The sequence below is a fragment of the Uranotaenia lowii genome, chromosome 3 (assembly GCF_029784155.1).
Source record: "Uranotaenia lowii strain MFRU-FL chromosome 3, ASM2978415v1, whole genome shotgun sequence".
Taxonomy (NCBI): Eukaryota; Metazoa; Arthropoda; class Insecta; order Diptera; family Culicidae; genus Uranotaenia; species Uranotaenia lowii.
The window spans coordinates 187,186,640-187,210,716 of record NC_073693.1 but is presented as its reverse complement, the minus strand read 5'-3'; the positions used below and the strand labels follow the sequence as shown (position 1 = coordinate 187,210,716).

Sequence of the window (24,077 nt, the reverse complement as noted above, 5' to 3'; positions counted from 1 at the left end):
GAGCCACTACGAAAGAGTTTGTTTACTGTGGCAACCACCGATAAGTTTGGCATTCCAGGCAGCATGTCTACCGACCTGCCTCCACTGGTTTGGCAACCACAGGGGTTGTCAAGTGAGGCCCAATCCCACAAGAGGAGCGGGCAGCCAGTGGTTGTTTTTCTTGCCACCCACCGTGATACAGTCCACCCTCTCCATATATTTTATTTAAAAATGGCAAAATACATCTTCTATTTCATTCCACTTATCATTCTTCACGAAGCAATATATTATAAAATAGACACTTCAATAGATTATAAAATTCAAACAGAACTATCGTATGAGTAACAGGGTTATATTATTCTGTTAGAGGGAAAATTTGATTATTTCTTGGTGTATCTCAAATTGAATATTTATTTTGTTTCATTGTTTTGTATGCAAAAGTATAACTATAACTATAACAACTGACCCAGATCCCATAAAAATTATATCTTTAGGGGAGAGTGAGGATACTTGATCCCCTTTTCTTATTTTCACCATATCTTTTTGGAAAAATTTAGCAACTCGCCGTCTTTGACATTTTCTGACAGCTTGTAACTTCAAGTTTCTATGCTCCAAAAATTAGAACGATACTTGAACCCGTTGATGAACTAGAAGCATTTTCGTGGGAGTAAAAAAAATGCGATTTTTTTTAAGTTAGGGGAGACTTGATCCCCTATTGAAGGGGACTTGATCTTTTATTCAGGAAGCCCTAATCCTTGTATAAAAATCAAACAAAACCCCAAGATAGAATGTTAATTTACTATTTTGGTCATGTTTCACAATTTATAGCAGACATAAGAAGAAAATTCTATAACTTTGTCTCAACGCTAATAACATTGCATACTTAAAGGCGCAATTTTTTATAATTAAGAAAATTAATTATTTTTGGTCTTTTCTTCAGACAATTGTTTGATAAATATTAGTTTTTGGATAAATATAAGTAATTTCGTGATCAGCAATCATAACGATCAATTCAGAAGAAGAATATGCCGTTTGGAAGGGGGATCAATTGTACCCAACTCTAGGGGATCAATTATACCCATAATCAACATTTTAGAAAACTTTTTCTGAAAAAAGTTGAGAGTTTTCCATTGCTTTGAAAATATGGCATTATGAAGTTCATTTTACGCTCGAACGATTGATACATTGGAACAAATATTTTTTTCATAATATTCCCATGTAAGGAACATTTTAAAGTAATGAAAAAAGATCTTCAAGTAACATTTTGTTAAAATTTTCAAACAAAGTTCAATTACTCAAACAATTATTTTGTTAAAAATTTTCAAACTACAAGCATTGTTATTTTGCTCATTTTGGCACATTTTGCTAGAACATTTGATCTTTGTAGTTTCCATCATTCCGCTTCCATCATTCCAGTTTCGAGATATAGCTAAGGAATCAAGTATCCCCAGGGATCAAGTATCCTCATTCTCCCCTAATTATTGCATCGATAGTTTTTAAATTTACAATGTGGTCATATAAAATTTTAGTTATCAGATTTCTATGAGCAGAATCTATCGCTTTTGAAATAAAATTGGTTTTGGGTTGCTTAAAATATAGCAATGGAACATGGACGTCGAGTTTGATATCAACCGTTTCCAAATAAACAAATATTTACAACAAAACAAATTTTACGAAATATGTAGCACAGTACAAGTATTTTGATAGAAGAAAATTTTCATACTATTTTTTTTAAAGCTTTGTTGCATGCCTCGATGGATACCAACAATAATTTTTTCCACATTATTATCAAAAACTCAGTTCATAGTTTGAATTTTTGAAAACTGTTTTCAACGTTTGAAAGCCTATAAGTTGAGTATCAAATAGGAAAAATTTGATTAGTATTTGATTTTTTTTTTTTAAATGTAATTCCAAAATCTTGAAATATCTATTTTTCCAGAGCTCGCAAACAAACAGTTCTCCTGATGATACCAAAAATCATTTAGAAGCAAACGGGTTGTTGAATGTGATAGAGCAACTGTTTTTTTTTTGTATATGTTTAGTTAGAGTGCTATTTTTATAGTCATTTAATGATAAATTCGTGATATTTAAAAAATATGGACATTTTTATAGAGTAAGCCCGTATTGGACAAATGGATAGGGACTCTATCAAAGCGTTAACTTAGAAGAAAAACTGAAAATGGAAATAATGGGAGGTCCTAGCGGAATGTGGGAAGGTTAAATTTAATTTGTATTTTGATGCTAAAACTATTTAACAATTGTTATAATTTTGCCCCTAAATGAATGCAGCAAGGTTAAATTGATAAACTAGCATTTGTAAACATTATGAAGGTGTTTTGGATCTTGTATGATCAAGAAAACTCGTTAAAACCATCCAAATAGAGATCAATATTCCAAAGCATCAAATTCTGAACGGAGACGAAATCAATTTTCAAATCAAATTAAAAATAGTCTAACAAATTTCTGCAACCAAGTTTTACGTTCAAAGGAGTCCAGTTGGTTTTAAATATATGGAACATACCACATTCCCCTTAACAGAAAAAATAATCGAAAAATATTGAAAAAAGTGATCAATATTACCTCGGATAACGGTATCTAAATATAAAAAGTTTTTCTTTGAAATGAATCTTCAAATTAACCAAACCACCAAATTTGCGTTGAGGACCAAAAGTATGGAAAAAAAGTGCGAAATAAGAATAGTATCACTTTTTTTCTACAAAAATCAAGAATATTTCTTAAAATTTACTGTGTAAAATTAAAAGTAATGCTTCTACGACCTATTTGAAAAGATAACTGCATTCTTAGGGTTAGTCACGTTTTACAATGGCTTTAGAGAGGTTTTTAAAAGATTTTGCTGTAAAGTACGAATGAATTTGACATTCGGGCTATTCTACATTATCAAACTGCTTATTTTCTTCATGAAGATGGCGTGAAATGATGGAACAAACGTGCTAGATTATTTTCGAATCAGGAAAAACGATTTATTATTCATAAACTTTGATTTGTTCCAGTAAACCACACTTTTTCCAGTTTCACGTCGTTGATGACAGCACTATCTTGCAGTTAAAACCAATTATGTCTTAATATTGATTTTTCGGGTATATTCAGGCACATATTCATCATTTAGAGGTAATTTCTAACACAATTTTGTAAGAGTTCAGGCTGAAAAAAAGCTTTTCTAAATTTGCAAAAATTCATCAGCTCAAGAATTCATCACCGCCAAAGTTTTTGCTCATTTCCACTTTTTTTTCAATTGCGAATCATGCCATTTTTTTTATTGCTCAATTGCAAATCATACCAATAATACTGGTGGCCACCTGGTCGTCCCATCAAGCTCCATCGGAAAGTACAACATTATTCTAATTATCGGTCCAAAAAGTTTAAATTTTTAGTTAGCTTGATGCGACTCTAAGTATTTCATTGAGTGATCTTAAGATTTCCAGCTCACCTTAATTAACCCCGGAAAGTCGAAAATTGGTCTCGATTCCGTTTAACAGCAACATAGTGCTGCCGACTACGAATTGAATCTGTGGTTTACTAAAAAAACTAAGGTTTTGAATCCCAACCCGTTTTTTGTATGGTTTAAATTTAACCCAGAGCGTTTGTTTCATCATTTCACTTCATACTAAGGAAGAAATTAAACAGTTTGGTGCAGTATTATATACACAAAAAGAGTTCATAAAAATATTAGATCTTAATTAAAATGGTTCTAATTTTACATCGCTGTATTTTATGCGCGTAGCTATAAACTAGGTTGAGCAACGGAAATTAAGATCGCCATTCAAATTTACAATAATGTAAAATTTTATATGAAAAAACGCAATTCTATGTTGATGGATATAAGTGAGTAAAAGTTTACTGAAATATTTTGTTTTGTTTGCGAAATTACTTTCTTTCGGAATCGCTAACCTTAATTCGTCAATAGAGAGATAGTTTCGAGAAAAAAATCGATTGAACTAAGTGTTGTTAATTGATGACAGCTGAAATATGGGCGAATTGACACAGAACGGGAACCTTTCTTCGGCAGAAGGAATTCAACAACCGCGAATAAGATCCGTAAAAAGTTGTTTGTTGTTTAGTATTTTGTTCAATCTGAATACAAGGTTTGTCTTTGAATATTAAGGGGGGGGTAGGGTCTAACGGGTATAAAAAAACACCATTTTCACGATTTTTTTCTAGAGCTATCGTTCAAACAAATGTATTCAAATGTTTTGCATTATACAAAGCATTGTTAAAAGAACATTTAGTAATTTTTTCGTAGAAAAATATTGAAAAATGAGCCGATGACGGAGCATTTTCGAGGATGCCTTTTAGAAAACAGGATTTGCGGTGGACACTGTATCTCAGCACAGAATCATCTGAAGTCAAAAAATCAGAGCAAAATATTTTTAATAGATGTTTTTCTGGACCCCAACGTTTTTATTTAACTTAAAAATATTTTTATGAAATTTTTGTGGCTGTTTGAAGTAAAAACTACGATTTTCCACTTAAAAATCCGCCATTTTTCCCCTCTAAAATCTCCCCAAAGTAAAAAAAATCAAAAAAGAAAAACGTTGGGGTCTGGTATTTTATATGTAGAAAACATGTTCCAAATTTGAAAAGAATCGGATAAGTAGTTTTTAAATGACGATGTCCACGGACTTTAAAAATGTGCTTTCGAGAAAAACGCGTTTGAAGTTTCTGCTCTTGCTTTCTTGCAGTATTAGATAGGAGGAGATAAAGGCCTATAACTTCTACAGTTTTGCTTCAATTGACTTGAAAATTTGACACAACATTCTTGAAATGTTTTACAATAAGATAATAAAAAAATAAAAAAATCGATTTTTTGAAAGTGTTAGACCCTACCCCCCCCTTAAAAAGAAAAGAAATTAAAAATGAGATGGTTTTTTTTTTCAGGAATACTTTACCCCTTCGTGGAGCACTGTCGGATAAAGAGCAAATTTTTTTTTGTATAGTGAAAGTTACTTTTTTAAAAATTACTTATAAATTTCGCGTGAGCTTTCATTACTTCGTATGAAACAAATAGAAAACAAACAGTTTTATTACAAAAAAAATACAAAAACTGATACTAACTTTAAAGTTGTTTTGATAACTTTTGCAGCAGTTTTCTGTGAATTCTGATTTTCATACGACGTAATGAAAGCTCAGCGAAAAATACAGAATAAATTTATATGGCCGAAAAAAATTTACCATCATTTCGCTAAAATATCCCTTTATCCCAGTTTCTAGTTTAGAACAGTCTTATTTTAAATGAAAACCAATGCTTTGATTATGTGCATCAAATTTGACATTTATTCACACATATCAAAATTTATGTCGTATTCACTTTATGTCGTATACAATTTGACATAAATTTACATAAAATAATTTAATAATCTGTAGCTCAATTGTCAATTTTCTTCGCGCTAGAAGAAAATATCTTGAAAATTCTTTTAAAACCTCTGAAATTCTAGAATAATTTCAAAAAAGCAGTTATTTATTCAAATAGGTTGTGTAAGCATTATTATTCACTTTTACACGACAATTCCTATTTTGCCTTTTTTTACATATTTTGGTAATCGACGCCAATTGCTTCATCCAAAAGTATAGTGCTTGTTTTTTTCTCGATGGATTTTTAAAACTGGAAGATCATCTAACGTGGAAATCTTGGGTTATTACGAAAAACACTGCCAAACATCCACATAGTGGATATTTTGAACATCTTTATCGAAAAAAAAATAAGCAGACACTATTGAATAGGTATTCAAAAAGATTCAGTTTTGATTTAATTAATTTCGACTAGCTAATGAGGTTTTTGAGAAAAACTTTCAATCAACTAATTACTATTCTTGGTTATTCTCTTCCACAGAGCCGGCAGTCCGAATCGTAGACGAGATGGGGTACGAGTTCTACGATCGATACTACAAATTAGGCAGCACAATCGATATTTGCTGCCAGGTGTCACTGTCTTATCTGGCAACGCTGCCACCGACAGCCAAACAGCAGCCCGGTGGCGCCTTCAATGGCCTCGAGCAACAGCAGCAGATGCAAAACGGTGCCAAATCGAAGCTCCCAGCCGAGGCAGCATCAACTAGCAATAATCATAAAGATAAGACCAAACAATCGTTACCCCAGAACGTCGTTTGGAAAAAAGATGGCATCGAGCTACCGAAAGATATCAAACTCAGCTCGAGGTGAGTGTTTGTGCGCCAATGTATACATATAGACAGCACTTTCCAAAAGAAAATGAAAAAAATGGTCTCTGCGGTTGGCAGAATAAGATGGCTTACTGACAGACGCCATTATTTAGAGTTTATGCTTCCGTTTCCTGTGCCAATCTTCTTTTTTTGACTTTTTTGACCGAGCAATAGTGGTGGTACCGTATGTGGGATTTTTGGTTCTGACCCAAAACTCCCACGGGTTCCATTTGGCATCCATCGAAGGCAGGTGAAATGCTTCGAGCTTGTCGAGCGTGTCATCTTTTTTACTACTGAGATTACAATCTCATTCAACAAAATGGGATAAGATATAGTGGTGTTATCACCGTTAGCTAAAAATAATTTGATTGAGAAAACTGTTGAAGAAACCATTTATTTGGAAAATTTTTAAATTAGTAAAAATTCTTTAAATAATTCCAAATGTTTTTTTTTTTCAATTTTACTACTACAAACTAACAATTGAGGCCTTCAGAGTCAAAGGGATAGAAGTGCAATAATGATCAATTTTGAGTTAATTATGTCAATTGTTTATGATTCAAACTATATACATGGTGAATTGTGTCAGATTTTTAGAATTTTTTTTACATAGTTTTACGATCGAAAGAAAAATTCATGTTTTTGGAAAATGTATTGAAAATGGCATTACACAACAATAAAAAAAAAAAGGGTTTCTCGAAATTAATTTGAATGCCATTATACCCGTTTTGCTCCAAACGCCTGAGCTGTGGTACATCTTTTAACCCTTCGTTTCATAAAGTAACAAATTTGCAACAATTAATGTATGGAAAAATGGAAAAATCGTATTTTATTTTCATTTTTTTTTTCTTGATGTACACATCATTTCCATCTGTTTAAAATAACTTTTGAGGAAAAATAAAAAATCATGAAACGAAGGATTAAAATAAAGTCTACACAGTTAACAAGATTCTGCAAACCATAAATCAATTGAATTTTCCCTAAAGGTACCGACCGAAACAAAGTAGAATCTGAAACATTGTTACCGTTTAGCTTTTTCTTTTAAGTTAAAATTTAGGATTTGTCAAAACAAAACCCCACTTTATACTGTAATACTTGGTATTTTTCCGCAACCTTGATTAATGGTCCGGAATTGAAACACATGCTGGTAGAAAACAGCCGGACAAGATCAGAAAGGACAAACCTGTTTCATGTCATCAGATAATATATTAGCCCGCATGGCCCCTTACTCATGCCGACCATCTCATTTCGCCTCAAATAGTGTCATCATGAGTTGTGATCCTTTGCCAAAAGTACAACACACACAATATGCTTAACCTCAGGGCTGAGCCAGAAATCTGTGACACTAGTATTGCGGCGTGGCATCCATATCATCGGGTGGAGCAATTTCTATTAGCTCGGAAATACAAACACGATTACGATAATTCAATACGAACCCTTTTGTCCTTTTGTTTCTGAAGGAGCAGCGCTCGTATGACCGAGTGAATGACTGAATGAATGAATGAAAGAGTGAATGAGTCAGCGTGTAAGTGCTGCTTCTGTATACACCATACGCAGATAACCGTCCAATCCAAGTAGAAGTAGCTCGAAGCAGCAAATTGAAATACCCTCTACTCTAATTATTTTCCAGCCTATCGAAACAGTGGTTCCACAGCCGGTTGTCCATAATCCAGGCCGAGAGGACGCACAGCGGAATCTATACTTGCACCGTGGCCGACAAGCAGACGACCTCCGCTCAAATCCAAGTGCTGAATGGTACGTAGCTTCTAGTAGAACTTTGCTTTGACACTGTATATCTTCGGTAGAATTGAAGCATTATCTTCGCGCTCGTTTCCGTCGCCATTAACGTTGGAATGTGCGTAGCAATTCAACCCACTTCAGTCTAGCAGCAGTGAAATTCTAGGGTTATCTTCATTTACATTAATTATAAATTCACTTGGTTTGAAAGTTTAAATTTCTGACTCATCAAATGCCGGTGAAATCTCTTGACAAAAATAGTTGAGCAAAAATGGTACAACTAAATACAGATGAGCTCGGTACGCTCTGAATATATTATTACTAGCCCCAACTGGAGCAATTTTTCATAGTTTGCTTGAAATATGAATAAAAATAATTTCCCCACTTTAAAAGAGCTGTCGAAACCAATGAACTATTTGGTGTATTAGCCAGCATATATTTTACGATAGTTTTCACTGGTTTCAAATTTTCAATTTCTATGCTGACTAGCGCTACATTGATTACGAAATTAAATTGAATAAATAAGCCAGTTATTTATAAACAAACAATTTCAATGCACAATATTGTGACTCTTATTTCACAATTTCATTGAAAACTAGCTCCCACCCCCAACCTTGAATCAATCAATGATAAAAGAATACTGGCAAAGTTTTAGCTCATTCTGAATATGATTGTCTTGCAACACGCGTTTGTAAATTTCTAAAAGCATCAATTTTTATGATTTTAGGTAGAAATTTTTTTGAAGTTTTTTTTACCCCTAAATGTATGCAGCACCCTTATGCTTTTTCTTTTAAAACATTTTTGACTAAACAATTTATTTCGAACAAACTTCAAAATATCTGCAAATGGTGCTTCACAAATCACAAACACATTGGAACATCACAAATATATCAAAAACAATAAATTTTCAAACGTTTTCATTTGATTTTTTAATAAAACAAAGTTTAATGCAACTTACACCTTTTTCTTAGCGGGGAAATGTTGCACGGGGCATCGTGTCGACGGTATACAACGTATTTTATCAAGATTTTCCTTTTCCTTTTTTGAGATTTTTCCTTTCAAATCTTTTCTCGTTCTCTGTAACTTGATAGTTTCCTTTTCTGGTGCGTTCTATACAACCTGACAAAAATATGTTTTCGACATTTTTAGCTTTGAAATACACTAAAGGTGAAAAAATATTATGTTTTAACTAAAAACAGTATAATTTAACAGTTCGTTGAAAATTAAGTTAAGACGAAATTTGTTTAACAACTTTACGTCGCTTATATCCATTCCACTTTGATAAATTTCGGAATACTTTGACTATCACTCATTTTTATATGATTTGTGCTTACGTAAGAACTTTAACTATACACATAACACACGACGTATTACAGGACACGACACATAACGTTCTTACTTAACGGAAAAAGGATATAAAGTTACCTTTTTGTCGACCGGTTCCGGGCTCGATGTTGCCCATCTACAGGACGATGTCCGACTGATTACACAAAGGATAATTACAGCTCCAGTTTCATACTTGATGTAGTATTCGTCGAACGCAATTGGCATTATGCGGATTTTTGTTTGATCAGGTTGAAGAGAGGTGAAATGATCGGCGGCTCGTCTTCGTTCATCAACGGTTTTTCGGCGGTGCTGATGAACATCGACTCCCAAGCATTCAGGTGTGATGTTTTCCGTACAAACTTCCTAAATTTGACCTTTTTCCAATCGACGGAATGGTCAAACTCTGTTGTGTGGGCGGCAACACTCGATTCATTAATCCTCCCATTCTCAACGGCATTTTTGTGTTCTTTGAGACGGACTTTGAATTTACGGCGAGTTTGACCAATATAAATAGCCGGGCAGCTGCTGCATGGAATTTCGTAGATTCCGGATCTATCCTCCTCAGGAATCTTGTCTTTAAGCGAGACTAGACGATCCTTGAGGGTGTTTCCACTCTTGTATGCGGTTTTTAGACCATGCTGCAGAAGAATCTGGCTGATTCCGTTAGTCAATTTGGGATAAAACGGTAGACTAACTCTTTGCGATTCTTCTTTTTCCGGTGTTAGTGTTGTTGCATCACTTCGGTGCTTTTTTCGGGCGTGCTTGCGAAGAATTTTACGAACGAAGTCATTGTCGTATCCATTCACAATTCCTGCATCAACAATTTTTTGCTTCTCGTCTTCAAACTCTGGCTTTTCCATTGGAATATGGTACAGCCGGTGTGCCATAGAGTGGAAGGCGGCTTGTTTCTGAGCACCAAAGTGATTTGAGTCGACCGTAATATACCTGTCAGTTGAGGTTGGTTTCCGGTAGATTCCAAACTTTATTGTGTTGTCCTGGAAGGGCAGTTTTCCCTCAACTTCTTTCTCAACCGTAAATTTTATCGATCTATGCTGATTATTCAATAATTCTAGTGTCTGTGGGAGGTAGCGTTCTTTTACAGAAGCGAAAATGTCATCCACGTAGCGCCACCAGACACGGGGGAAGAGTTTTTCCCTTTTCTCCAAATCGGTCTCAAAATCGGCCATGAATACTTCTGCCAGAAGGGGGGAAAGTTTGCTCCCCATGCTGAGGCCAAAGGTCTGTTTGTAAAACTTACCCCGGAACATGAAGTAGTTCTGCCTCATACACACTTCTGCGACAGTTTTGTAGGCCTCAATCTGGTTGGGAGGAACTCGGCGGCGTTCCAAATGTTTTCGTAGGCTATGGAGGGCATCGGAAGTGGGGACACTGGGGAAGAGTGCGGAGACGTCAAAGGAAAAATTCTTCGCAAGCACGCCCTAAAAAAGCACCGAAGTGATGCAACAACACTAACACCGGAAAAAGAAGAATCGCAAAGAGTTAGTCTACCGTTTTATCCCAAATTGACTAACGGAATCAGCCAGATTCTTCTGCAGCATGGTCTAAAAACCGCATACAAGAGTGGAAACACCCTCAAGGATCGTCTAGTCTCGCTTAAAGACAAGATTCCTGAGGAGGATAGATCCGGAATCTACGAAATTCCATGCAGCAGCTGCCCGGCTATTTATATTGGTCAAACTCGCCGTAAATTCAAAGTCCGTCTCAAAGAACACAAAAATGCCGTTGAGAATGGGAGGATTAATGAATCGAGTGTTGCCGCCCACACAACAGAGTTTGACCATTCCGTCGATTGGAAAAAGGTCAAATTTAGGAAGTTTGTACGGAAAACATCACACCTGAATGCTTGGGAGTCGATGTTCATCAGCACCGCCGAAAAACCGTTGATGAACGAAGACGAGCCGCCGATCATTTCACCTCTCTTCAACCTGATCAAACAAAAATCCGCATAATGCCAATTGCGTTCGACGAATACTACATCAAGTATGAAACTGGAGCTGTAATTATCCTTTGTGTAATCAGTCGGACATCGTCCTGTAGATGGGCAACATCGAGCCCGGAACCGGTCGACAAAAAGGTAACTTTATATCCTTTTTCCGTTAAGTAAGAACGTTATGTGTCGTGTCCTGTAATACGTCGTGTGTTATGTGTATACTTTGACTATGTCCATAATTCAGGGCTAGAAGCGACCATGCGGTAAAAAGTAGGGCAAAATAGTTACTTTGAAGTAAAATTAAGGTAAAATTTGTGACCAGATCAAGACGAAAACTAACTAAAAAATGACATTAAAAACTAAAACAAAACGCTTTAAAGAAAATTATGTTAATTGAAAAACGTTTTTTGGAAGGCTGTTGGTCTCACTTGTAGCAAAGCAATATGTTGGACAAAAGAGGAACCTTTAAATGAGCTTAGATAATTTAAGAATAGCGACAGCAGAATCCTAGAGTTCTAAAGAAACAATGGGAGGGAACCAAAAGATCGTACTGTAAAGACTAGGACAACTTAGCCTGACAAGAACTTCGAGTTTATCCATTTTCTTTGAAAAAAAAACCCACAAATTTTTAAAATTATATTGAAAAAAGTTAACAATTCGAAATAAATTTACAGAAACCAACATTTTCAACAAAATTGTTATATGTGAAAGATCTACATACATATGCAAATAAAAAACCAGCACATGTTAAACGAAAGTTAAAAAAATTTACCTGAAATTGAGTTAAGATTTACATTTATAGAAATTTCATTTCATGAAAGAGTCATGAAATTAAAAATTGGGAGAACCTAATGAAAAAGTGACAAACAATGATAGAGGTTTGAAAAAAGATAAAGGACAAAATGTTGACAGAAGATTGACAATGACTTAAAGAAGCTTAGCGAAAAAATGGACTTAACATGATAGTAACACAAAAAAGCTAAATAATTTTACGAGACGCATCTTCAAGGTAGAATATAAATTTTCAAATCTAAAACTAACTCAAAAAGAATTTACTTACAAATATGGAACATTTCCTAAGAGGATTCTCTGCAGACTTTATTGCATGATTTACATATCAATCATTAGATAGATTCACTAGAAAAAAAATGATGTTCAAAAAGGAAGGAATTTTAAAAAAATATTCATAAATGATTTAACACGACAATTTCTTTAAAAAATTAACAGATCCAAGAAACACCTCAGAAATATTGTATCCATCCAAGAAACACCTATTGGAATATTGTAGAAAATATATCAGTAAACCTCTTAAAAGGTACAAAAATTACTGAAAGTTATCGAAAACTTCAAAAAAGCTTTGAAATCTATGTATATCTACCAATCTTTCAAATGATTCGAAAATGTCTAAAAATAAGGGAACTTAGAAATAAAATATCTTATATATTCGATTCAATTGAGTCACTTTCACAAGTTTAGCTTCCATTTAATACAACCAAGAGCATTGAATTCATGAAATGTTTCCTGCCATGTGATTTAGTGCACTGTACAGATTTTGATTGATTTTTTTTTTAAATTAAGTTGAGAATTATTTGTAACAAATTCAAGCTTTGAAAGTCATAACACTTCAAATCTTGGTTAAACATGTAGTACCTAATGGTGTCACTTGAGGAAATATTTTTTCTTGACACGAATGCCAAAACGTTGGTAAAGTGTCACAAATAAACAAAAAACTATATATTTTTAGGCGAAAAACTATTTTTTTTTTAAATTCCAATTGTGATCCATATAATGTTAATGTTTAAGTGTAAGCGATATATCATAGCAAAACAAAACAATAATCTTCCTAACAGAATCCGAGCCATTCTCTCAATTTAGGTCGTGTGAGTTACCACAGGACTCGAAAGGAAAGAAAAGGAACCCGTCAAATAATAAACGAATAACCTAATAATAAAATAATGAATACATACCACTAACGTTTTTGACGTTTTTAAAGAGTAGAAAAAGTTAAAAAAAATAACCTCGGTTGTATGGAAATTATATACAAAATAGTGACTTTTGGGACCAAATTTCAAAAAAAAGTAACTTCTGAGTGACCAGCCTGAAAAAAGTGACAAAGTTACTAAAAAGTGACCAACTTCTAGCCCTGAAATTAGGAACACATAGAAAATTGTGTTCCTAATTGTGGACATAACCTTTTTTTAGTTTTACATGAAAAACATGGTTCCAACATATGAATTACTAAAATTATAATTAAAAACAATCCGACGAAAATTAAAAAAAAAGGTTGACAAATTCAGCTTCAATCTTTCATTTCTAAAAAAGTATTTTTTTTAAAGAAAAATGCTCATAATTCCATTCAATTTTGACATACTTTGAAAGAATCCGGATTATACTAAAATCCTGTGAGTTAGATTTTTTTTTTTAATGAAGGTTCACATGATCCACTACATTATTATTATTTTTAAAGTTGTGATAAGTGAAAAGTAACATCACAAACAGTGAATACCAAACGGTATGTTAACATCAGGCACACATGCGAAATTAGGAACACCCACCCACTGATGTTTTTTTGAAGTTGATGAAATATGGCAAGCAGTATAGGTGGTTCGATTGAAGCTTATATTGAGCAATTGGGATTTTTTCCACATAGGTATAATCAAATTCTTGCAGATTCAAAAAAGGCTGTTGATACTTACGGTTTTTCGGATCCTCTTACAAAAATTCCGTTCCGGAACGACTTCGTTCCTTTATGAGGAGTACCAAAACCACATTAGTTTATTTTGATTCATCTTTCCCTTTTGTTCGGTGAATTCGCATGTGGGGAACAATAGCGTTTTGATAACCAATGATCATCGATGATGATGACAAGAATACAAATGTTGCCATCATACACGATCAGCTTATTTAGCCAACACAGCATGTGGTTCAGGCTGATGTCATGCTGAAACAACTAGCAACGCGACCTACAACGCAACGTTCACACGACTAACCAGCTCTCATTTGATCTCCATGGAAATCGCGCAGGCCTGTCATACTGGTCGCTTTGTATAGCGCGACCAATCTGATGCCAATGTGTTTTGTAGCGCGACTAGTAGGAAATCCAATAGGAATATTGTTTTTTCTCGATTTGAAGCAGTGATTCCGGGTTTTAAGCACAATAGTACGAAGATTTGTCCGAACTTGTGATAATAAACTAAAAAATATCTTAATCGGCGAGAAAATTTTCATGAATTCTTAGTTCCGGCAAAAAAACAAGGAATTTTGTCTGTTCAAATTTCGGCATTCTTGCAATCCGGGTCGTGATTTGAAGAGTTTTTGATGGCTCCCGAAAGAAAGGAGACGATTCAAAGCATTATCAGATGTAGAGAAGTGATGATTTGTAGGGAATTTCAAAGTGACAGGTCGCGCCAGCATGACATACTAATGCGTTGCAACGCAATCTTATTGCAACGTTGCGTTGCGTTGCGTTGCTAGTTGTTTCAGCATGACATCAGCCTCAGAGTAACCCAGCAGTGTTGGCAGTTTATTCTGAGAGCATATCTCAGAATCCGATAGGAAATAAGAACTGATCCTGAGTTTGGGAATTAGTTAGTTTTAAGCGACAAGATGGTAATCGCTAAAGCAGTTCGGATCTGGCTGTCGGTGAGCTCGGATCGTTTTCGGTTTCGCCGCTGTTCTCGGAAGTGTTTAGTTTGATCGGTAGTGTTTGACATGGGTACGATGTGGAGGATTTTCGAAGATTTGTATAGAGAAAAAGAGAAGGAATATTGGAATTAGTTAAGTTTTGTGAATTACAGTTGTGGTTGCTAGTGATGGCAAGGCCAGAAAATTGATTGTTTGGCTCGTTCGCGGAGGTTTTCCATTCCAATCATCGCATGTTCGAAATGAAGATGTGTGTGTAGTGTGTCCTATCAATCTAATTTTGATGATAGGCGTTAGCGTTAGTAAGCCTTTTTTTGGTTCAGTTTGAACGGCGTCAAGGCCTACTACGAGCTTACCTTCAGTTGGTTTGGTTTGCTGGGAATTTTTGTGCCGGTGTGTGATATGTAAAAAAAAAGTTGTGTGTGAAGGCTGTGGGCTAAAAGGGATTAGAAAAAATGGCATGAAGTGAGGCAAATTGAAGGAGCGAGAAAACGTGATTGCGATGATAAATGTGCTATATGCAGAAATGGTATTCAATGAAATAAGAAGCCTGTGGGTGAAAACCAAGAAGATTTTCGGGAATGGGTAGAAAACTAACACAATGGAGCTTCATAAGAGAGAGAGAGAGCTGAAATTTCAAGCTAAGTATAAACAGAAAGACTAAAAATGCTTTTTGGAACAGCCAAATTTGAGTTATTTTTAGTTATAATCTAAGCTTCCCGGTTTCATTCAATGCAGCCCTCCTAAGAAATAATATATTTTTAATCAAAAGAAAGGGACTGGAGTGTTTTAAGTTCATTTAGCACAAATGATCGAATGGAAAAAAAAAATTTTGTTCTTGCGAAATATTGCGGTGGTAAGAACGACTAGAGGTTTGGTGTCAATTGTGTGTGTGTGTGTGACTTAAAAATGTGTTGCAATGATTGTCATCGTCGTAATCATCATTTAATCATGCTTTATTTCAGTGGCGGCGGTAAGGGCTGAAATGTGCTCCGGATGAGAAGTTTCTAATGATTGATTTTTTTATACTTTATCTTCTAAGCTCTTCTGATTACAGTTTCTTTTTCCAAATTATTATTATTATGTAGAAAACATCTGTTTTATTTTCACAGGTTTATGTTTTATTATATCACTTTTATCGAGCAGCCGGGCAATCGTTGCAGTGGATTTTTCGAAATTTTACACTTATCTAATATTATTTAAATTCTAGCAATTGCCTAAAGGAGTTTAAAAAATCTATGGTGCACATAATTTGTTCTGTGCTGATCGTATTGTATCTTATCATATCATATTTATCATATTAATGCCAACAGCATAACAATTTTTTAGCTGTTTAGAATGCGTTCCCCAGATTCGTAGATTTTTTTTTTAATTAATCAACGGCTCAAGTAATCATTTTTCATTCCGATAAACTAGAGGTGATCTGATCGAATATTAATAATGCTTACTTGAAAAATGCTGTACCTATCTCCACATTTCAATTTTAAAATATTTTGTCTTAATTTCTTTAGATCTTCATTAACTCAATCGTTTTATTATTTCATTAGTTTTTACTACGGTATTCTTTCATTCATTTTCAGCATATCTATAATTTCATCGACATTTGCAGTTTATGTTATGATATAATTCTATTCCAAAAACATCATTAGGTTTGTGTTTGTGAAACAGGTGTTCATGGTGCCGCGTGGTTTGGGCCGATGACGTACGGATTCTCTTTGCGCGAAGTGCGCATCTATTTGCTACTGTTGGCTCTCAAGCATCATGGTAGGCTTAGAACTCGTGGCGGCAGGGTGGTGCAACTGTCCAGCAGGGTGTTAAATCTGTCACGCATTTCATTGTTCGAATGTATGCACTCAGGTATCTTAGGTATTATTTGATGTGGCGAGTTTCTGTTTATTGGAGCGAAGCAAGGTGAGCAAGGTAGCACAGTGAGGCGTGACATGAATCGATTGCGGTGAAAAGGAACAATAACTCATATACTTAACAATTATCTCGTTTGCTATTTGGTGTTTTTCAATACGTTATTCTAGTTTATACTTCTTTCCTGGATATTTTCAGGATAATGGCAAAAAAAATGAAATCATCGTTTTTGGTTATACATGAATTACAATTAAATTAATAATAACTAATCAAAAATAATTATATTTATATTATTCTAATTCTAATCTGTCCGTTTTTTTTTCTTTTTGTTTACATTTGTTCATTTTTTCTATCCTGTATTATTATTTGAAAACTAGTTATAATATTAACTTATTTGTTTGAAAAAACTAAATATGATGTTTAATTCGATTGTTTATTTATTTATTTATTTTTTTAAACAAGCTTAGAATTTTACGTATTCACATTTTCAAAACTTAATGCCCAATTTTTTCATTTTTGTCACGATGACTTCATTTAAATGCCTCTTTTTTTTGTTTCTTCGATCTAAAGCGCATGTATGTACATTTTTCTTAAAATTCTTGGATGCAGTCTAATTTATCACAATATTTACATTATATTTCCCCAGGTGATCTGAAGACATTGCACTTCAAGAAATGAAATTTTAATTTTAAATATATCACATACGTGTTTTCAGTATAGCAAACCATTGAGACCGGGAGAAGACTTTATCTACAAATGCATTTTATTTTTTTTTTTATAATTAATTCATTTCATATTTCATTGTAGTTAATAGATTTAATTTACTTATAATTTATCATTATTTTCGCTATGTTCAATTATACTTATTATTTATTTATTAATTGATTGAATTTTATTGATACTAAGTCTGGCGAGTCTTATGCTATGGAAACGCAGTTTAAGGAATTTTTCGTAATCTTATTTTTGTTTCAGGTTTTTATGAACTACTTAGATTATTATCATCATCGGAGATTATGGACATAAATGTAGTTTTTTTTTTATTATAATAAATTTTCAGATGGATTTCCCCAGGTTAAATAACAAAAAGTTTATTTCAGAACATTATCAACATCTTATGTTTTGAAACAAATATATTTTTATTTATTTTAAAGTAATCCTGGCAAGATTTGTATAAGCTGATATATTCACGATTTTCGTCTTGCAGCTCCTCTGACCAGTATGCAAGAAATTTTTTATTATAATTAATTGTTATCTCCATTTTTAACTACATGTAAATTTCAGTTTATTAATTCTCATATTTCGTTTTCAGCCTATCATGGATTTCCAAAATTACAATAAATATTTTTTATCAAATCTAATGTAAAATATACATTTTACTAATAAATTGTTTTCAGCACCATTAATAGATTGCAGTTTATCTGTTTGTCAAATAAGTTGCATATGATGTTGTAGGTTTGTTATTGAGGCGCTTGGGATCAGAGGGGTTCAAGTACCTTTAGGATAGCTTCGAGAAAACGCGCGTACAAGTTGTGATGGAGATTTGTCATATATTTTTTTCGAATTTGAGCAGTTTGAACTCAATTGGAAAAGTGTTCACTAAAATTATTTTAAGAAATCGAGTTTTGCACCAGATGTACATTGAAACATGAGGAATCGTTAGATAAACTTGACTCAAAATGGATGATTTTGGACTTGCAGTCCTCTGATCCTCAGAGCCTCAATTGTAATTATTTATATTTGAATGAGGTTTGATAGAATGCATCATTTTTTACACAAATATGCAGAATATCATTGTCAGCATAACAAATATATTTTTTTTAATCTTAATAGTCTTTCAACTTTTCAGAACATGCAGATACAATAATGGGAAAAATATTGCCGAGCACATTTTCTTATTCGATTTATTCTTATTTCAATTTAGCCGTATATTTACATTTATCGATACACCAAATAACTTATATCATGTATTGGTATTATATTATTTTATTATATTGTACTATATTATACCAGATCATACCGTTATATTGTATTATATTAAATAACACTATATTATATTATATTAAATTATATCACATTACACTGTATAAATTTTGTTGTTACAACGTATAGGGTAGGGGCATCTGGGTATCCTCGTTTTGCAAAGAGAGCGGGTTACCGTGTATGCTAGTACCGCATTGAATACTAGACGTTCCTCAATTTATGTCAAGGGAATTTGGCATGGTTGAGAAAAATAAAGTATTTGATTACTTTTTGTAAAATAAGGACGCACCCTCTTTTCGGAAGCCTTGAGGGCGGGATTATAATTTGCATGCTATCTTGGTTAGTCAACAATATGGTTATAGCTGTTCGAGATTTTGTCCCTTTCAACCCTGGATACCGTAAGTGCCTCTGCTTACGATTCTGTTCCCTTGAAAGTCTCATTGAGTAGTTATGACTGTATTGCGTGGTAACCAAGATGGACGCGCGGGTTATTTTCTTTGCCACAACCGCGGTGCTGCCGTAAACTCAAGGTGGATACATACATACATACATACATACATACAAGATGGTAATCGCTAAAGAATTAAGTTATTGTATAAGGACTTGACGAAGTAAATAAATGATATTTAACCAATTCCAACACAAACCTGGGTTGGCTACTCGTACTTCAACAAAAGCTTTATTTATAACATTGTCAGGACCAGCGATTTTTCAGGAACTTATTCTTTTGTATCCAGCCAATGATTTATCAGGTGTACCATATGATGATATCGTAAAATAATTGAAAAGTCGATTTGTCAAGAGCGATTCCGATTTAATACAAAGATTAAAGTTTTATTTACGTTCGCAACAGCCAGATGAATCCGCGGAAAACTTCGTCTTGGCAATTAAGTTTGAAGTGGAGTTTTGCGCATTTGGGGAATTCAAAGATATAGCCATACAATTTATTAATGGAAGTGTTAGATAAAAACTTGCAACAAAAAATGTTAGCTGAAGAAAATTTAACATTAGCTAGCGCTGAACGAATAATTAATTGGGAATTGGCATGAGCAAGAGAGCAGATGATCTCATGCAGCGGACTTCGTTTATGACGTAAAGATCGTTTTGACAGTTTTAATTACCGTGAAAATTTTATACGCAACAGAAGTAGACGTCCATCAAATAACCGTTATCATAAAAATTATATAAGTCGTAGCATTTAGTCCGCAGAATTTTAAAAGGAATCAGTCAGTTGTTTGCCATTATTGCGTTAATGTTGATCACATAGTTAAACAATGTTTCAAATGGATTAACGACAACCGCAGACTCACAGTGAAGTTTGCTGACGAAGAACAATCGAGGGGACTATTTAGTCCAAGAAAACATTTACAACTGGAATAATTGTTTAAACGGTTTAGAACTCAACCTGACGAATCATCGGATGAAGAATCAGGTGGATTGTATTGTATGATGATAGTTAATCGGCCTTATCGGTGAAAAGTGATGTCCTTTTTAGGAACTCTAGTGGGCCAAGCGTGGTTCGCACTGCAGCTTACCGCTTGTGGGGCGAACCACGCTTCGCCTACTAATGTGTAGTGGTAAATGCAACTCTATCTGCATTTACCACTTCATACAGTGAGCGAAATAAGAATAGCACCACTATGTGTATTGCTTGTTTAAATATCAATGCTTGAAAAATACGAAAAATTCCTTCGACAGTTTGGTCTGAATTGCTTAACGGATAAATCAAGCATGAGTTTACTTTTTTGGACGTAGTAGTTGGCGTTGAGGACCAAAAATGTGAAAAAAAGTGCGAAATAAGAATAACACCACTTGAGTTTTTCAACAAAAACAAGATTATTTTTCAAAATTTACTGTGTAAAAGTGAATAAAAAAGCTTCTACGAATTATTTGAATGGATAACTGCATTTTAGGAGTTTTCCAGAATTCCAAAGGTTTTCAAAGGTATTAAAACGAGGTTTTAAGAGATGCTCGTCTAGCGTTAAGGAATTTGATATATGCAGTTATCCATTCAAATAATTCGTTGAAGCTTTATTATTCACTTTTACACAGTAAATTTTGAAAAATAATCTTGTTTTTGTTGAAAAACTCAAGTTGTGCTATTCTTATTTCGCACCCTTTTTTCACATTTTTGGTCCTCAACGCCAATTGATACGTCCAAAAAAAGCAAACTCATGCTTGATTTATCCGTTAAGCAATTCAAAACAAATTGTGGAAGAAATTTTTCGTATTTTTCCGTATATAAGATTCTATAATCTTAAGATGTTCTAACTAAAAAGGACATTACTTTTCACCGATATGGTCGATGAATTAAGTAATAAACTTGAAAATAATTGTATATACAGACCCCGTTAATTTTTGGCAACACGTTTGTAAATTTTGTGTTGCGAATAATATGTTTCACATAAATTTGATCAATTTAAAATTAAAATAAATTTGTTCGAAAAATGTATATAAAAAGTGTGACTGTATCAACCCTAGACAACCGTAGACTTTTTCAATTTAGTATGTTTCGCGGGTGGCGATTAAAGTCGCAATCAACCTTCACAATTCGGATGCTAATGAAAATTTTATTTGCATATTTCTAGGCGAAACTCCGGCCGCTGTCCAACACAATGGGTGCTACAAAGAAAGAGCAATTTCGATACTGGTCTTCTACTGTGTTCTGTCCTATTGGATACAGTTGCACATATCCTACACGTAATGGAGCTCGCCAGCCCTGAATGATGACGGTCAGTCCAGAACCGGGACGACAGCTTCCCTGGCCGATTTGATAAAGGTTAGTAGTAGTATACGGCGGACATTGGAATCGCCTCGCCATCAAACGAAATCAACCCAACGCAACGCAGCTCAGCATACATTCCAGTTCTACATTTTCGAAAAGGCGACAATATATCAATCATTCAGCGAGAATGCACAACCATCCAGATTACCCATCAGCTGGGTTGTCCGTTTGGTGGCGGACCCGCGCTAATGAAAGGCTTCATTTGACGCCTTTTAGTAGATTTTTCCATCACACCATCACCAGCAGATGGTCATCCACAATTGGCTAGGCGTTATCGTGCGAATTTTGGCAATAGAGAAAAAAATAAGCCGGCCCATGGGAACTTTATAAAGAATCTGTAAGAAGATAAAATGGAGCGAAAAAAACGAGGGTAAATCCTTCAGTCATGATGATTTATATATCATTTTTCTTTGGCGCTCCGAGAAGAATAGCATTCTCCCTCCGTCTAATCTTCATTCTTTGCATTGATCCATCCATTCTATTGTTGATCCATTAAATGGCCGACCGTTCATCACAACGGAAAAAATCTCAAATTGCAAGTTGTTGCGCGAATAAAAGAAAGCCCATCAGTTTTTCATTGTTTCGGAAATTAATGACACACTGCACAGTTTGTAGCACGTTTGTACACTCTCATGTCGTACATTCTCACTACGAGCTAACGGGATTTGCAGACTGCGATATTATTAACGACACCACGACGTTACTTTGCAATGTATTATTTTATCGAGAAAGTCCGCTTTTGGCATTACAAACTTTATTTCCTTGGAAATATTGTGTTTCAATTATGATTTTCGGGCCTAGAACACCACTGCTTTTAAGAATGAATCATCCGATTGGATGAAAATCCATAGAAAAGTAGGTATTATTTCGCTCATTTATTCAACTCTTTGATGCTGTTAAGGAAAAAAAACGGTCAAAAATTTTCCAGTCATAAATTATTTTTCTTGAGAATCCGTCAATGGAAAATTCAAATATTCTGAGTTTCTGCTACCAACTCAACACCTGTCAAAGGTTTCCATCTATAGGGAAGAATTATAATACTTGATCCCTGGGATGACTTAATCCCTTAGCCATATCTCAAACCGGCAAACAATGATTCTAATATGTCAATCTTTAGACTTTAATATGATCTTTATCAAGCCATATTTTCAAAGCAATATTAATTTCTCATTTTTTTTTACAGAGAAAGTTCTCCAAAACTAATAATATGTGTTGAATTGATCCCAAGAGTTCATGAAGATATATTATTCTTCTGAAAAGATCTTGCTCATTGCTTAGCACGAAATTACTTACATTTATCCAATATCCAAAATTGAACCAATAACTGCCTGATAAAGAGGATTTTAAAAATTGCATTATGCAATTGCAAATAGAAAATAGATCCTTACAGTATGAATTGCCTGTAAGGTAGTAAACAAACTTTTAGAATTTTCTTTGTCTGACACTAAAAGATTATTAAATGAGAACTAATATTCAATGAACTTTTTAGCACATTTTTAGCTTTAGATTTTGCCAAGCGGATCAAGTCTCCTTTAACTTTTACAATTTCACAATTTTTTTCGTCCTTAAATTATGCTTCTGTTTCATCTACGGGTTCATATGTCGTTTTCACTTTTGGAGCATATAACATTAAAAATACACTCCGTCAGGAAATGTTAAATTTTCCAAAAAGTATGATGAATAAGAAACTGGGATCAAGTATCCCTATTCTCCCCTGTGTTTCTTAGGTGAGATTCTATTACGCAATTATGCCCAGAACGAGATAACATGCCCTTATTGAGATTCGAGAATGATTTCCTGATAACAACTATTTCAGCTGATTGGGTTGAATATAAAATTGATGGCATAAACAACATCAGTTTGCAGACGGAAGAAAAATATACCCAGGTGACAAAAGACCTACAAAGAACCAGAAATCAAAGTTGGTGAAATCAAAATGTACATTATTTTCTATAGGGATTGAATTTTGAGCAATTGTTGAACGTTTACCAAATAGTTATGTAAATACAAACCAACCCGATCAAAATATTCGAACAAAGCCACAAGAAGTCAGACTACAGTTGTGAGACATGTTAAAATAACTACTACTGATCCAACCAACCAACAAAACCCTTTAGTTATATATCTAGCGAAATTGTCAGGAACTGAAAAAACACGATATTATCACTCGTATCGTTGAGTTTTAGCAAACGGGTGACTAAAACATATAGAACAAAAACGCGTTAGAACAAAAAGTATAACTTGGACACACTTATTAACGAACGAAATAAAACCAAACAGAAACATATTAAATCACACATTCACCCACAAATTGCAAATAAAAAAACAACTGTATCAACTAAGATCGATGTATTATGTTTAATATCAGCAAAAACAACAACTACAAAAAATAAAAGAAAAAAACCAAAAAAAAATTGTATCATTGATCAAACCCAAATGGACATAAGTAATAAAAAAAAAATCATTGTATACGGTGCGAGAATTGAGACATCTCCATCAGCGTATATATGAAAGAAAATTGAAGCAAAAAAACACAAATTGGTCTATTTTCTTTTCCTATATCACAACGATCCCTTTCCGGTCACCCATCTTTTGAATATAAACGTCGGTATTCGAAATGTGAGAGAAGCGGGGTAGTCATGAG

At 34.0% G+C, this 24,077-nt stretch overlaps 1 protein-coding gene across 2 annotated transcripts in view; it reads left to right on the top strand.

Moving 5' to 3' along the window:
• The window catches only part of LOC129751742 (uncharacterized), a 184,954-nt gene extending 161,858 nt beyond the window's left edge, over nucleotides 1–23,096 (top strand). For both annotated transcript variants that reach the window (XM_055747422.1, XM_055747423.1), the window contains exons 6-8: nucleotides 5,828–6,152; nucleotides 7,783–7,907; nucleotides 21,237–23,096. In XM_055747422.1, the coding sequence (XP_055603397.1) occupies nucleotides 5,828–6,152; nucleotides 7,783–7,907; nucleotides 21,237–21,352 (566 nt within the window). In that variant the 3' untranslated portion in view covers nucleotides 21,353–23,096. The remainder of the gene's footprint in view (nucleotides 1–5,827; nucleotides 6,153–7,782; nucleotides 7,908–21,236) is intronic.
• The last annotated feature ends 981 nt before the right edge of the window (nucleotides 23,097–24,077 follow it).